This window comes from Pectinophora gossypiella, chromosome Z (genome assembly GCF_024362695.1).
Source record: "Pectinophora gossypiella chromosome Z, ilPecGoss1.1, whole genome shotgun sequence".
NCBI classification, from domain to species: Eukaryota; Metazoa; Arthropoda; class Insecta; order Lepidoptera; family Gelechiidae; genus Pectinophora; species Pectinophora gossypiella.
Genome location: NC_065433.1, coordinates 27062964 through 27080299, shown reverse-complemented (window position 1 = coordinate 27080299; position 17336 = coordinate 27062964). Strand labels below are relative to the sequence as shown.

Here is a 17336-nt window from a genome sequence, read left to right as displayed (position 1 = left end):
TACTTATGTGTAAATACCATTTAACTTTAAAATCTAATTAAAATCTTATTTTTTATCACATTATTTAATAAATTACATCCAGTCCCTTGAGCGTGAGTTAATAAATAAGCAATTAAATAATATCATGCTTATATACCATAGAATAGGTAAGTCATTTAATGCCACAAATTATGAATTTGTTACAATTTTAAAATGAATATATTATGGCAGTCAATCTTAATACTAGTTTATTAGATAAGTCTATTTTTATTATTGATACGATTTATTTTGGTAACTGGAAAATTATTAACTTAACTTATTGTTATGTTAACCATAACGGGCCTGTTTTTCTTTGGATAAAAAATATGTTTTGCCAAAATTATTAAAATAATTGTATTGTCTTATTTTTATAAGTAGGTACCTTGTAAACTCAGACATATAATTTTAAGTAAATATCAGACTTACTTTTATACCTACTTCATTTCACAGAAAACTTATGGTATAGCCTGGTATAGCAATATCACTGGTTTCTAAGGAAAAAATATGTTTTTAATTTACCTAGTTAGCGTCGGTATTTATTATTCCGCAAAAAGTTTTGATTAAATATTCAAAGTCATTTTTCTATAGCCTCTGCAGATTATTTTATAAATTCGTGTTCTTTTTAAAGTATTTTTCTGGCCAGTTCGATTCGATTATTTTAGACCATGTTTTGTTGGAGCCACGTAAGATAATGCGTGACGCGGGTGTAGACCCCAGGGTATCCGGGCTCCCCACATTTGTTGCCGAAGGATACGACGCCAATCTGTGTCCAGCGCCCGTTCGCTTGTAGCATGAGAGGTCCTCCACTGTCACCCTGTTGACAAATTAATGGACAGAATAAACTAATAAGTAAGTACTTTAGAATTGACAATCTCTGCGCCGCACCGGTACAAACAAGCTTGATTTACTTCACCGACCCGATGGGAGTCCTCTCTTAAGGAGTAAGGGAGCGCGCACGGTTATCTATCTCGCTCGCAAGAGCGGCGGCGCAAGGCGGCACACAGTACTTAATTTATTATTCTTTTATTCTCGTATCTTCTGCGGTTGATTAACGTGAGATCTGTATCCAATATTGGCACGGTGTTATTCCTTATTCTAGAACGGCGTAGTAGGCTATTTATGTTTTCATTAATGTACCTCAATAGACGGCGATTCGGTTTATCCCTATCACACTGGTCTAACAGAATTACAGAAAGCTCGGTGAGCTAGGGTAATTAGTTCATCTTGCGATGGATGTGCCTCTCTACCCCAATTGGGATACAGTCGAGAGCTTATTGCTGGCAACCTCAACATTAAATTTATATTTTTATTACTATGACAACATTTATTTGTCTCTTCACTTCCGATTTCCTTGTACTCCATTGAACTAATTTATCCTACTGTTTGTACGAATTTAAATTAATTTCAGTGAGTTTTTGCACTCTGGAGGTTTTAGCCTCATCCTAAGAAAACCAGCCAATCCTAACACTCATAATTATGTTACCTGACAAGCGTCGACGCCACCGCGTGCGTACCCGGCGCACAGGAAGGTATCGGTGATGGGCTGGAAGTAGGCGCGGTCGCAGTCTTCGTTCCTCCATACTGGCAGCTTGGCTTCCAGCTGCCGTGAGCTCTCGCCGCCGCCATATCTGTACCAGGGAAATAATACACTATTAACACCACTAAGTATGTTTGTGTTTTTCTTTTTGGCGCGAAGGTGGATTCGGATTTGTCGTTATGGCGGATTGGCGCGATAAGCGAGAGTAATAAAGTATTATGTGTTTTCCTAAAACACACAGCGTTTAGGTGAAGAAGCAGTCTGTGAATAGCCTTGAAACCATAAATAATTTAAGAAAACATACCTGAATCTCTATGGTTTACCGTAAGTTTCTTTCTACTGTCACCAGAGGGCGCCAGTTTCTATGCGATTGGGACGTCATCTATGACGTACTTCATAGCGTTTGTGAATTTTGCCGGTAACAGAACGTCAAAAGTTTTCTCGTAAGAAAAAGGCAAAATTAAAGTTTATTCTCATAGATTTTTATGTTAAAAAACGTAAAAGTGAGTGATAGTATCACGTAAAAGTGGTTACGAATGTAATATGGATCAACCAGTGGATAATTCGGATCCGGAGCATTATGGCGATGCAAACCAGGCGGGTCCTTCTGCTGCTCCTGAGGGAGAGCAGAATAGGACCTCGAGCGATACTGATAGCAGTTCTTCGTCTTCGGAAGATGAGGAAAGTATCGTATCGCCGCCGCCTAATAAGAGACCAAAACGTAAGTCCAAACATGTTACGACGTGTTCCGACCCTCGTGTCGAAACTTTAATTAATCATGTAAGTTGTTTATCTGAGTATGTGTCACAAATACCGCAATATTTGCAATCTTTAAACACTAATACAAATGTAGATAACATTGCTCAGCCAGGCCCATCAACTTTTTTACAAAATCCGTGTCTGCCGGTTTCTAACTGTGTCAGTTTAGGTGAGTTAGGTTTGGAATTTGACCAAAGAAACATTGTGCCATTAGCGGACAAGGACAGACTAGAAGAATTAAAAAGACTGCAACAGTTTGATAGTCCAGCTTGGAAAAATATCCGCTATAAAAAAGCACTGCAAACTCTTTCAGCAACACCTGGTTTTGTGGGGTTGAAAGTTAATGAGGAATTTTGTCATTTTAACAAGAACAAGGATTATTTGGCATCAACAGAGAATCTGTTAGCTGGTTTGTCAAATGCTGTTTTACAACAAAGGGAACTTTTAAAGACAGGTTTACAAAACTTGGTAGATTGGGCATCGGCCAACCCCAAAGACTTGAACCCTAATTCTTTATTTGAAAAGGTTTCATCTACATTTGGTCCCGGTTCCCCAAGCTATAACATGTCTGAAACAACGATGCAAATAATCTGTGGTAAGAGATCAGAATGCATCGAGGTACGTCGGGACCGTATCCTTAAGGAAATAAAGAACCCGAATGTTAAGACAACCTTAATGAATATTCCTCCAAGTGCAGAGCACCTGTTTAGCCGAGGTAGTTTGCTGCCACTTATTAACTCTCTGGGGGGAGTGCAGTCTTGGCTGAACACACCTAATTATTTAAAAGAAAAAAGGTTTTCAGAGCAACATACAAATAAAAAAGTCCAGAAGCAACCAAGCAAATTTAATAAGACAGAACAGAAAAAACAGACTCATAATAACAAGAAAAACCACACCTTTCGCCGAAACAGTGGAACAGACTCCAATACTAAGTCAAAATGACTATCTGTTGAGGGCATTCAGAGGGGGTTGCCTGAGGGAACATTTAGCAGACTGGGAACAATTAGGTGCCCAACAATACATCCTGACAACCATTGCGCGGTGTCGGATACCTTTCAAAGACGAGCCCCCTCTACATTACCCTCACAGAAAAATTATAAAAAATTTTTCAACAAAAATATCCCCGGAGATGACATCAATGATAAACGATCTGAAGGAGAAGGGGGTATTAGAACAACCACCCATTCTAAATTCCGGGTTTCATTCGAGGATGTTTTTAGTCAAAAAGTCAGATGGAGGCACTCGGCCAATATTCGACCTCAGGGGTCTCAATGCCCACATATATACAAAACATTTCCACCTAATAATGCAAACAGATGTGAGAGACTTTTTACAGACCGGAGACTGGTTAACAAAGATAGACCTTCAAAATGCATATTTTCATATACCAATCTCGGAATCGCACAGGCGCTTCCTACGAGTCATTTACAACCAGGAAGTACTCCAATTAACTTCTCTACCGTTTGGCCTGTCATCGGCCCCCCGCACTTTTGCGGCCGTTACAAATTGGGTTGCGGAGATTCTTCGTGCCCGTGGCATCCGTCTGTTGGTGTATCTAGACGACTTCCTGTTAGTACACCAAGACCGCTCCAAATTAGTCTGTCAGGTTGCGGAAACACTGAAGACTTTGCAAGCACTGGGCTGGCATGTCAATTACCAAAAATCTGTTCTCGAACCCACCCAGGAGTTAGAGTACCTGGGGCTCTTATGGAACACCCAATTAAATACCCTGTCACTACCCTCAAAGAAAGTTACGAAGCTAAGGGAGTGCATCTCGATGCTCCTAAGCAGAAGAAGGTGTTCTCTGCGGGAAGCTCAATGCCTTTTGGGATTACTAAATTTCGCAAATTATGCCATTCCCAAGGGACGCCTACGTTGTCGCAAAACCCAAATTTTCTTGAGAAAATTCAACAAGAACAGACCCAGACAAAAAAGAGAATTGCCCCCTCATGTACTCCAAGATTTAAGTTGGTGGCTAGCTGCAATCAATCACAGCTCAACGCTACTGCACAAGCCAAAAGTAACCCACTTTCTAACCACCGACGCAGCGGATGCGGGGTGGGGAGCACATTTAAACGAACTCTTCCTGACGGGGAAGTGGACTTCAGATCAAATAAAATGGCACTCCAACATGAAGGAAATGTACGCAGTGTATGGTGCCATAGAACACCAACGTGCAATCCTTCAGAATGCTCATGTCCTGATTCAATCGGACAATCGGACGTTAGTAGCCTACATAAGAAACGAGGGGGGCACGCACTCACAGGGGATGCTGGATCTAACTACCAGGCTCCTGGAGCTAACCGAGCAGCTGAATCTGACGCTGTCGGCTTCCTACCTCCCGGGGAGGTTAAACGGAATAGCGGACCGCCTGTCAAGGGGTCGACCATTACCGGAATGGCACCTACTACGCCCGGCCGCGGAGGCCATATTCAAAAAGTGGGGCGTCCCAGACGTCGACTTCTTCGCGTCCAGAGAAACCGCCGTAGTAAAAAAATATGTGTCCCTAGACTCGAGAGATGGCTCGGCAATTTTTTGCGATGCCTTCAGTCAAGAATGGGTCGTCCAGCTGGGCTGGCTGTTTCCACCACCCAATCTCATACCGCGGGTGCTAGCTCATCTCAACAATGCGAGCGGGACGTTCATCCTGATAGCCCCGAATTGGAATCAATGCTTTTGGCTACCGGACCTTCAGGCGAGAGCCCTAGAAGAGCCAATTCCTATACCGAACCTGCGGAAGGTTCTGATAGACTGGACTACAAAAACTGTTCCACCACAAATAGACAAGTTATGTCTGCAGGCGTGGAAAATTGGGGGTGGGCTGATTGGATCGCGCATTGGAGCCACGAAGAACAACAGCTCTTGAGAAGTAGTTGGCGGACATCTACTCTTACTACTTACAGCGCTCCTATTAAGAGATGGATTTCGTGGTGTGAATCTAATAGCATTAATCACAGGATTCCACATGGAAATGACATTGCAAGATTCTTAGCCAACCTTTACATAAAGGAAAACTTGGCTTATAGTACCATATTGCTACATAAATCTGCAATTTTGACATATTGTGCATCATCCGGAGAACATCTGACAAAAAATTTTCTAGTTCACCAAGTGTTAAAAGCCATATCACAAGCGAAACCAAGACCCCAAAAACCACCAATATGGGATACAAAATTGTTATTTGATTGGTTAAGAACAACTCCGAGTACAGGTTCATTTTTTGACATTTCCAGAAGAACAGCATTGATTCTTCTATTAGCATCAGGACGTAGATTACATGATTTGACACTTCTTCAAGTCACTGATGAGAGTTGTATTCAACAAGATGATGAAATCATTTTGTGGCCAATGTTTGGTTCCAAAACAGATTCAGCTTCTCATCGTCAGTCAGGTTGGCGACTATATGCACACACTGATGTGAAGGTTTGTCCTGTAAGACATATTAAACAACTTATCCAAGCCTCTAACTCTAGACGTTCAAAAGGAGGAAATCCTTTAAGTCTATTTATCTCGGTTACTGGTGTAGTAAAACCAGCTACTAGGACCATAATAGCAGGATGGATACGGACCATTTTTAGAGAGGCTCATATAGATGCTTCACCTGGAAGTATAAGATCAGCTGTAGCTTCAAGAGGCTGGTTAGAGAATAGACCCGTAGAAGAAATTCTCCGCAGAGGGAATTGGAAGAGTATTGAAACTTTCAGTAAATATTATTGTAGGCAGATTGAAAAAACTGAAGTTAAAAGTGCTGATTTGTTGGTTTCTAATTTTACAAATGCCTAAGAATTTTTTGATTTAATTTTTAAATAACTTAGGAAGAATTTTAGTTACTTTTCGTTTTTTATTTGTTTAATATTGATTGTTTATTTTGAATATTTTTAAGACATGCTTCTTAAATGTTTATTTTCATACATTTTCATGATATGTAAATGTTTATTTTCTTAACATAAAGTTTCTGATTATGTTAAAGTGTATTTTCTTATAGATCACATAGCGTTTGTTTTAATCACCAGCAGATAACAAACAGGTCTTCACCTAAACGCTGTGTGTTTTAGGAAAACACATAATATAAATGTTTTGCATTACAACAAAACAGTTATTATGTGTTGAATAAAACACACAGCGTTGCATCAAGGTACTTGCTGGTGGCGAAGACACTATGAAGTACGTCATAGATGACGTCCCAATCGCATAGAAACTGGCACCCTCTGGTGACAGTAGAAAGAAACTTACGGTAAACCATAGAGATTCAGGTATGTTTTCTTAAATTATTTATGGTTTCAAGGCTATTCACAGACTGCTTCTTCACCTAAACGCTGTGTGTTTTATTCAACACATAATAACTGTTTTGTTGTAATGCAAAACATTTATATTTTATAGTTGGTACAGGGGTGTGCCGATTTGTCAATACCACATGAAAAATATAGAATTAGAAATTTAGCTTTTGTTCGGAATAACTGGAATATTATACCACTCTTCACATTGTGTGTCCTTACCTTTATATTTGTTTATGATTAATAAATTAGGGTTGTTAAAATAAACATATAAATTGATTTTATAATGAAATAATAAATAGTAAGATTAGAATATACACATAGTTTTTATATACCTAATTATACAGAATAGAACGACGCCCAAGACAGGGAGAGTTGGAAAGAGAAGGGGAGGCCTTTGCCCAGCAGAGGGACATGAATTAGGCTACAGAAATAAAGTAGAATTAACTAATATTATTGTGAAATTGCAAAGAATAATTATTTGGCTATGTACAAAATCAGTTTACAAACGGTCTGTTTCTTTCAGAATGATTGAAGAACTTTACCTATTAATTAATACGATAATTACCTGGTTGTTCCCCAACCCACGACAGTTGCCACGGCCCCGTCAAACTGCTGCCGTGCCAGCTCGCCACTTGGCAGGCAAATGGGGATCACGTACTTAGATTTCTGGACGTTCTCTGAAATAATACGATGTTATGATGTCATCATCATCATCAGCCCATTAACGTCCCCACTGCTGGGGCACGGGCCTTCCCTATGGATGGATAGGGAGATCGGGCCTTAAACCACCACGCGGGCCCAATACGTATTGATGGTTATTAACGACTGCTAATGCAGCCGGGACCAACGGCTTAACGTGCCTTCCGAAGCACGGAGGAGCTCGAGATGAAAACTTTTTGTTTTTTAATTTTGTGGTCACCCATCCTATGACCGGCCTTTGCGAAAGTTGCTTAACTTCAACAATCACAGACCGAGCGCGTTTACCGCTGTGCCACCGAGCTCCTCAGTACTCATTATGATGTACGTAGGTACTAAACTAGAAACGTCATATTATGTATGAGTTTCATCACAATCGTAATGTCAACTTCTGATGTTCGTTCTAAGATGGACACATGTCATGATGTACCACAGCCTTAGAGGAAGACCACAGCACTATCACTTAAATGGATATACAGGGTGTTAGTGACATCGTATCAAATACTGAGGGGGATGATTCAGATCATGATTCTGAGTTGATATAAAGTGGATTTTTTTCATGTTTTTAAAATTATTTTCAATTAAATAATATACTTACTTTTGCGATGGAAAATTCCACTTGATATTAACTCAGAAAAATAAGCTGAATCACCCCCTTCAGTATTCGTTACGATGTCACTTACACCCCGTAGTACTTACAGGTAGACATACAAGTGCGTATGGGTATTAATGCGTATGGGGATGATTCAGACCATGATTCTGAGTTGATATCAAGTGGAATTTTCTGTCTGATAATTCTCCAAAATTTTAGTGTCTTTTAACTAGTTTCAGTTCCATACTTTAGCGATGGAAAAAAAATATTAACTCATAATCATGGTCTAAATCACCCAGCAAAGTTTTCGTTACGATGTCACTAACACACTATACAGGGTGTTAGTGACATCGTAACGAATACTGAGGGGGATGATTCAGACCATGATTCTGAGTTGATATCAAGTGGAATTTTCAGTCGGAAAATTCATGAAAATTTTTGTTTTTCTTTTTATTATTTTCTGTTCCATACTTTTGCGACGGAAAATTCCACTTCATATCATCTCAGAATCATGGTCTCAATCATCCCTCAAAGTTTTCGTTACGACGTCACTAACACCCTGTATGTGGAAACCTGGATAATTGAGATCTTAAGGGACCAAATAGTTTGTCTTACCTTAGAACAATAACATATTATACATCGATGCCATAAAATAACGACTAAGTTACGTTTATATAACAGACAGTTTCATTCGTTAGTAACAATATAAAAAATAAATAGTAACAATCACGTTACAACTCAGTAGGGTTGTTATATTTCTAGTGAACGAAAGCCAATGAACTTAAAATGTAAGATTTGTTTATTTAAAGTCTCCGAGATATTATTTTCCCTATTCCTATCATTAGTAGTTCAATAAACTGAAAGATAAATAGGACTTAGTTGTAGTAACTTTGTAAAAAAAAGGTGACCTAATCGTACAGTCAACAAAAAAGTTATTCAAGTGTGTCAAAAGCATTGCTTAAAAGAGATACACACAAGTAACACCTATTCCGAAAGTTGTTTTTTACGTTGGCATTTTGGATTGACGTGTAGTAGTAACATACTATACAACAAAGTGTAAAATTCTTCGTCACATTGCCGGCACGCCACGCTCAATGTCAAGCGCCCGCAGTGTGACATTTCACGCGGAATCACGCCGGCTGTGTGACGAGTCGTCGTTTCTCGAGCAATAACACGCCGGATGTATGTCGAGAGCTGCACGTTAAGGAGATAGCGTGTATTTACCAGCGAGAACCAGAATAGCGATGTCATTGTAGAAGCCCACGCGTGAGAACTGGTCGTGAGCGCGGACTGCTGTCACCCGCAGTGTGACGGGGCGGGAGGGCTCGTCGTCTCGGGCTAGGTCCACGTCGCCAAGACGGACGCTGAACTGACGGGCTGGGAACCTGTCGACAACGTAAAAGGAATAAATTTAAAAACCTTTTTTTCTTAGGACTTTCCTGATCAAATCTCCTTGTACTTTTGTTGTATCAGCATTTGTATTATGATCTGTATAGCAAATTGTTGTGACTCGTAATATGAGTAGTTTTCTTTGTCGTGACTTATTGTACTTATTTGACGCGTATGGCCGGATTTGCCGCATATAGAATTAACTTACGAATTGGTAGATGTCTATGAAAAGGCGTAAAATGGCGTACCGTAGGCGTTTTTGAGGTACCTACCTACGCAACCGTCGCAGTACTGCGTCTGTGTGTGTGGATAGCCTAGTCTTAATTGATTTTTATAAGCAGGTTTTCTGTTATTTTTAACATTTTCAAACCAAATATCTACAGGTAGAACATAATAAGAGATAAGTTGTGAGCACTGTCTCAACAAGTCCTTGAAAATTGTTTTAGTCTGTCTAAGTACCTAGCCGTACTTATTTCAATAAAATAAGTGTTGTTCATATATTTTGTAATAAGCTTTAATTAAATAGTACCTATCTACTTCAGTATACTAGTAGCTACATTTTTGTAAACAGTACTTCAGTGTTTACTTTAGATGAATTACAGAATAATAGGAATTTTACTGGGAGATACCCTTAGGTGAGGGAAATTCATTGTAGTTACCTACTTATTAAACACAGCTAAATACTCAACTCATCGGCTAAAGTCAGTGAACCTTTCATTCATTGCATAGACATTATTTTTCCCTCGCTAATTATTACGGGAAGTAGAAACTCTATCATCAACTACTAATATATAAGTGAAACTCTGTCTGTTACGCTTTCATGCAAAACTACTTACTTACTTACATTTTACATTACATTATGTGTTATTATGTTAGTGACACCGTAACGAAAACATTGGAAGGACATCCAGACCATGATTCTGAGTTGATATCAAGCGGAATTTCCTGTCGGGAAATTCATGTTTTTTTTTAGGATTTTAATTTATTTTCAATCCTATATTGTGCTTTAAGCTGCATAGAACTCAAAATAAAATAAAGATGATACATTAGGTACTAAAAACCATAAATGTACATTGCGGCGCAGCAAGAACTTAAAATCCAATAAGAAAAGCAATTAGTACAATCAAGTACTTAGACGTTCTAATTTTTTTTCATAGCGGTGTCACTAACACCCTGTAGGTATGTATACATTTTTACATCGGTAAAGTATGAGTAGTAAATGCCAACACTCCGCTCCCCACCAGCGGCTGAGCTAGGTTTACCTCACCCCCTCGGTCTTACTTTAGTCTTCAAATCGAATCGGTGTCAGACGTCTAAGGGCTAAAACTGTAGACTTATATTGAAGTGTTCTCGATGGCAGCGGCGCGGGGGGCGGGGTACGAGCGGTGCGCTTTAGTCGAGCGGTGTCTCTGCGTTTGAAACTCGCCTTTTTGTTTCCTTTGTACATTATAGGGATTCAGATCTTCTTTTGTCCATAATAAATCGTACGAAACAAAAGAACTACAATCGAAAATGCGTTGTTGCTGTTTCAATATCGCGTTCATTTGACACACAACTCTATACCGCCGCAACACAGATGTGGCATTTCGCTATTGTTCTAGTTAAATAATAATAATTGTTATGTCTTATATGTGTTTGTTTCAGTCGAATTGGTTTTTACTGTAATGGCTGAATGTAAAACTGTAAAAATAAATAAATAAATAAAAACACCGCGCGATCTGGCCGCTGGCATCGAGAACGGAGCAGCGGCCGCCGCGCCGCTTCCCGCGCCGCTATCGCCGCCGCGCCGCTGCCGCTGTCATCCAGTTTGAGGCTTAACGCACTGATGCGCGTGTACGATATTCTTTTTCGAGTCCGTCTGGTTCATTAAATAGCAAATCAAACATACGGTCTCTGCTTGGAGTCCCTGGTGCAGTGAGCGGCGGTGAGCACGTGCCGGCGGCCGACCAGCGTGCCCCCGCACCAGAACTCGCGGCGCTTGCTGCCGTGCAGGTAGATGGCAGCCATCCACGGCCACGCGCCGGGCGCCGCTTCCGTACCTCCGACAATGCGCCCACCCTCGTCTTCTCTTTGACCACACTCTGGAAATACAAACGGTGTAAGTATGCACGTTTCAAAGAAAACTTCTTAACTTCTTTGGGAGGTGGCCGACCGACCGACCTATTAGTATTACCGTGCTATTACCGACCTATAATCGACCTATTACTGAACCTATTATCGGTCCTCGCGGTGCAGTGGCTGAGCGTTAGGCTCACCATACGGAGGTCCCGGGTTCGGATCCCGGTGGAGAAATATCACAAAAATCAGTTTCTGAGGTCTGGATTATTGCCTAATGTAAAATATTTCCCCTCGTTCTATTAGATTTCTGCTCAAAATGAACGTCCCTTTCCTTTTCGGCGCATAAGAAAATGACAGGTAAGTATACCAAACTATTTAAAAATATAATAATAAGATGTTGTAAACTAACGTGAAAAATAAATATACACTACACTACCTGAACGTATCAATTTGTTATTTTCACGTGGGTATGAAATGCAGTGGATTTATGTGCTGGGTTGCGTGTTAGCAAACACTGGCCGGGTCAGGAATGTTACTAAGTGATCATTTTCATTGAATTTCCCTTGAAACTGTTCAAGCTATGTATTTACCTACACCGTTTAATATCGGTAATAACGGCCTCCGTGGTCCAGTGGATGAGCGGTGGGGTCTCCGGAGGTCCTGGGTTCGAATCCCGGTGGGGACATAAGACAAAAATCACTTTGTGATTCCTAGTTTGGTTAGGACATTACAGGCTGATCACTGATTGTCCGAAAGTAAGACGATCTGTGCTTCGAACGGCACTTTAAGCCGTTGGTCCATGTTACTACGTATTTACTGATGTGAGCACCTACGTAGTCGTTACATGAGTCATGTCAGGGGCCTTTGGCAGCTGAATAGTAACCTTGGCACCAGAGTTGATGAGGTTGGTAGTCCACCTCACAACCCACACGATGGAAGAAGAAGATATCGGTAGTTTATTTAGAAAGATGAATAGTAAAATGAATGTTACCGTTCACATCAACGATGTTAGAGTAATTCCCGATGATTGGTGGAGGGACGGTAAAGAATGTGGAGGTTTGTGTGGGGCGCGACGTGGTGGTGGGTGGTGTGGTCACAGGCCTGGACGACGTCACCGCCGGCTTCGGTCGCTTCGTAGTCAGTACCAAGATCGCTGATGGCTTCTTCGTCGTCGCCGGCTTCTGAACAGGCTTCTGAGAAGTCACAGGAACTAAATACGTCGGCTTAGTCGTCGTCGTTATCACTGGCTTCTCCTCAGCTGGCGTTGACAGCACAATAGCGTTCTTCGGACAGCACACTCCAGGCACAAACAAATCTTTGAAGCAAAGAGACTCTCTTAGGTTGACTAGATTCAGCAACAACTGTGGACAGTTGCTCAGGTCTTCGCAAATTCCTTCTTCTCCTTCGGGAGTGGTGCAAGCCTTGGCATCTTCTGGGTCACCACCGGTCGCTATCTTCGTGATTGGTGCATCAGGAAGGACCTTGGGCAACGCTTTTTTGACTATAGGAGCTATTTTGTCAGTGACGTTTCTGCCGAGTACGTTTTTGCTGATTGTGTACAGAGCTTGCGGCAGTTGCTGCAGGTTCGGGTCTGATTCGTTTCTTTCGTTCTCGTTGACCATGTCCACGAGGAGGTGCCCCACTGTGTTTATGGCTCCGAGTGTCTCGGATATCTTCGTGAAGGCTGAGTCAGAAAGCAGCCTTCCATCGTTAGGACTGTCTCTTGTTTCTGAATGAACGAGGTCGAAGGACGATCTGCTGTCGTAGTGGGGCATGGATTGGTAATTCGGCAATCCTGAGTGGATGAAGGGTTGATTGTAGGAGAACGGTTGGTTGTGTTGAGGGGCATTGTAGTAAGTGATTTGCATTGAATCGGGGGATCTTTTCCTCGGAGCTGAGAACTGCCAGGGCGGGTTTCTGGGCTGGCCGTGAGGACTGGGCCAGTTACCCGGCGTCTGCATGAAGCCGACTGTAACAGAAACACGGTTTATGTCTATTGTACTACAATAGGATAGCTAAAGAATCTGTGGTGAGAAGAATTGATGCATACCTACCCGGGTGGTGAGCTGGCAGTTGACATTTTATTTGTGACGTCACAAGGAGAAGACCTGGAAAAATACATTGGTTTTATAGCAGCAGCAGGAAATTCTAGATACGCAGTGCAATTAAAAGTAATAAAATAAAAACCAACCAACTGTTTACCTACCCATGCAGCCTTAAATTCATGCATAAAAATGTCTACAGCTTTCGATTCGGCTAATAAGCACAAGTTTAAGGAGTTATTTACATTTTGTGTTGATGTCATTTATAGTAAGTAGGTTTGCTTAAGTATTTGGCCGTATATCTACTCGTAAGGAGTGAAATCTACACAAATTAGAGAGAAACTTGGGTTATTTTTGTTTCATCCACTTGTCCAATAAGGACATGGATATTGGCACTACTACAAAAAATACGAAATTAAGTACATTCTCTACAATTTTATTCATTAGATGACAAATTACGTTTACTTGATCAGTTTTTGTTTGAAATCTATCTGTATAAATATAAGAAAGAAAGAAAGAAAGTTTATTCAGCACTTACAACAAATAAGTAACAATTATAAATAAGGCCCTGCCTCCTAAACTAGTATAACTGTATTTCAGGAGTCAGTGTCTTCCCAAATTGACATACTTCATTATTATTTGAGGTACAATAATATTGTAGACAGAAGACATATTAAGTAGGCGTCAGAAAATACTTAAATTTACTTGGCCTCACGAGTTTCGTTAGTACCTACAACTTACCATGATTACGATTACTTAGAGTACGATTTTTGTGCCATGTGCGTGCCCTCCATATCAGAACTTTGCGGTTCTGAGTGCATCAAGTTAAAGTTCTCAAACCAACGTAAATCCATCCTAAAATTTTGTAAGAGTCGACATTTAAAAGGTTGTCCCTCACACGAGTATGCTAAACGGTATACGGAATCGATTTTTAGGTAGAAAATACAATCTCAAACGTCAATAAATCGATTAAATACGAATATAAATTAACAAAACACGTCAAATGAAATTCGCTTATATAATGCCCCAAGGAAGTATCCATAGGGTTCATTCCCTTAAGTGTGATGAATATAAATACGTATAGAGACCGAGTGTTAGCCTTACAGAACTATCGATATGACCTCGAATACTATTAACTATCGATATGACCTAAAATAGATACGGTATTTCTTACTATTCGATATTACCGCGACGTGATACTCGTAATACGCATATTATTACACATGAAACTATCGATAGTATTGTCATTATCATTTCAAGAATACACTGTAAGAGAGTGATTTTATCGACAATTTATTAATTTCCATCGTAATTCTTTCTACAACCAACATCTCCTAGAAAAGTCGGGGAACAAGTCAAACCCCGTTCTTCATTTGTTTCGTTCACCGCGTAATTCTCACTTCCGTTCCCGCCTTTTCTGTTTACTTACTTTTTAAATTAATTAATCATCAGTACAAATACACAACAGTTAATATAACTTTTTATAGGCTAGTGCTGGTGTTTGCACCAATACGTATACAGACGTGCCCAACTTGTTTAATTAAAATGCATGTAGAATTTGGAATAGGTAGTTAAAGAACAAAAAAGGACTAACAAAATGAATTAAAAGTTACAGCCAGGCAACACAACAACAAAAAATAGATACAAGATTTTTTTAATGGGAGCCAGGGAAATTATCAAATCAAATTAACAAAGGTAAGTTAATTAATTCTATCTATTTATTTATTTTTTATTTGTTATTTATTCTATCTATCTATCTATCTATCTATCTATCTATCTATTATCGATAGCGGGTTGTTACTATCAATAAACAACACTAGTACTAGGTAAATATTGGATGTATACAGAACATAAAAGGAAATACGCGCCGGTCGAGTGTGGTGTGTGGTGTGAGGCAACCGAGTGACCAGTGAGTCACCGCGAAAGTGGAGTGAACGTTGCATAACCTCATAACTTAATGCTTTTAATATTTTTGTAAGACGTTTGTTTGAGGATATCAAATAACTTTTACTGTACGGAATAGTAAATGGCTGCTCGTACTCTTGAGTTCGTTTGGTATTCTTCTTCTCTCGTGCGGGTTGTAATTTAGAGCCGCACCACCCAAATCCCGTGGTAGTTGCGGCTTCCGAATACATCCCGCTTAGGGACGGTACTGAAAAGTATCAGCGTCCAAAGGACGTAATATACGATCCCAACGAGCCTATTACTCTAGCCATAGAGGAAGCCAATCAGCTCGCGACACCAAACACTTCAGGACCCCGATACCGACCCCGCCGGCGTGGTCGACGATTTCCCTCAATCAGCGCTTATCCCTATCGACCCACTAGGGTCGACTAATTCGTTCAAATATTTTTCCTCTCAGACAACGCCCTGAGCCGACACCTGAGCCCAACTGGGCAACCTCAGGCCTGTTGTCTTAAACGTTGTACCGGGTGAGAGCCGTCAGCGCTCCCCATTTGTCTGGCCAAGTAGTCATTGCCATCTGCGGCAAATCTACAATAAGTCACGTCTAAAAAAAGAATAAAAAAAAAATGGTTCTTTTGGCATTATTCTTCTCCCGTGCGGGTTGTAATCTATAGCTGACCTCATCAACCTTCAGGGTTATAATTTAGCCGCTAATAGCCCCTGACATGGACAAGTAACGACTAAAATACTTACCCGGGACCGACAGTTTAACATGCGCAATTTTTTTGACATGTGCCCTTTTACTGCCAACCCTGGTATAGAGTCTAAGATCTTCTTTAGACTAGAGAAAGAGATTTATAAATTTCCTACTTGACCGTGAAGTAATTGAGATTTTATTTATTATTTTCCTTCAGTACTTATCTTCTTTATAGTTTTCTTTTCAACAAAAGGGCTTTGATGCACAGAGCCGCATTTAGGGTATGTGGACCATAGACTAAATCTGTGGAGGCCCCGTTTATTGGTCGTAAATAATAATTTAACTTTTATACATTTAACTATTTTTAAACGAAGAATCTAGAGTAATACGGCAAACATACATACATAAAACTCATGTCTGTTTCCCACCGGGGTAAGCAGAAATTATGGAATTCTATTTGCTTCGATTCTGATACACTTCACCTCCACATTCATCAATCGTTTCATACACGCACGCTGGTTCAGACTAGATCGTACCAAACCTTTTCTAATGACATCTCCAATTTGGTCAATGTACATTATTCTAGGTCTTCTGCTGCCAGGCCTATCAACAACATTCGTCTTATATATTAATGCTTTTAGCCCACATTGGTACAAAACTAAGTTGTCACTTTTCCATCTACCTACCTACAAAATTTTATTACCAATTGTAGCTATTAGTGGCGGAGCCCGGAGGCCCACGCCCTATGCAGCCTATATAACTGGACACAGACCTGTTGTCTTAAATTGTGTACCCTCTGCGCTCCTCGCTAGTCCGGCCAAGTAGTCTAAGCAAAAAATCAAGTCTCGTTAAAAACTGTAAAAATAAATATGTGGCCGATTGTGGCTTACGCCTAAATGCGGAGCTGTTAGTTAAAGAGCTTACGATATATCCGCCTTCGGGGAAAAAAAATAAGTTAGATAATCGTTCTAGAAATTTCCACATACAGGTCTGTACAATAAAGGTCTAGGTTCAAGGTTGAGTTCTAGGTAAGTAGTCCTCGATATTATTTTCTGTTCCGCGTAACGGATATTTTTCTTGTTAATATTCTTTATATTTCATTTTCTTTTTAAGAGACCACGGTGCGGAAATGAAATGGAAAGGTTATACGGCTTTATCTCACTAGGACACCGTGCAGCAGTGGTGGCGCCACCAACCCATAAGCCAAACTGACTAAGCCAATATGACTTATGCAGTTGTATAAAGGGTACCTCACCCTTACCCAAAGAGCAACACAGGAGGGCGGGAGTAAACCAGGGGGGTTAAAATGGCCATATCAAAGCAATATTGCAATTTGACATTTGCGCATATGAAAGTAAGTGCGCAA

At 40.4% G+C, this 17336-nt stretch overlaps 1 protein-coding gene across 1 annotated transcript in view; it reads right to left on the bottom strand.

Annotated features, from left to right (window-relative positions):
* Nucleotides 1–88: 88 nt before the first annotated feature.
* Nucleotides 89–17336, bottom strand: part of LOC126380317 (proclotting enzyme-like) — a 35646-nt gene continuing 18398 nt past the window's right edge. The window contains exons 2-8 of the mRNA XM_050029649.1: nucleotides 13381–13434; nucleotides 12318–13295; nucleotides 11157–11349; nucleotides 9104–9264; nucleotides 7157–7268; nucleotides 1502–1646; nucleotides 89–832 (exon numbers count right to left, since the gene is read on the bottom strand). Coding sequence (XP_049885606.1) covers nucleotides 677–832; nucleotides 1502–1646; nucleotides 7157–7268; nucleotides 9104–9264; nucleotides 11157–11349; nucleotides 12318–13287 — 1737 coding nt within the window. The 5' untranslated portion in view covers nucleotides 13288–13295; nucleotides 13381–13434 and the 3' untranslated portion in view covers nucleotides 89–676. The remainder of the gene's footprint in view (nucleotides 833–1501; nucleotides 1647–7156; nucleotides 7269–9103; nucleotides 9265–11156; nucleotides 11350–12317; nucleotides 13296–13380; nucleotides 13435–17336) is intronic.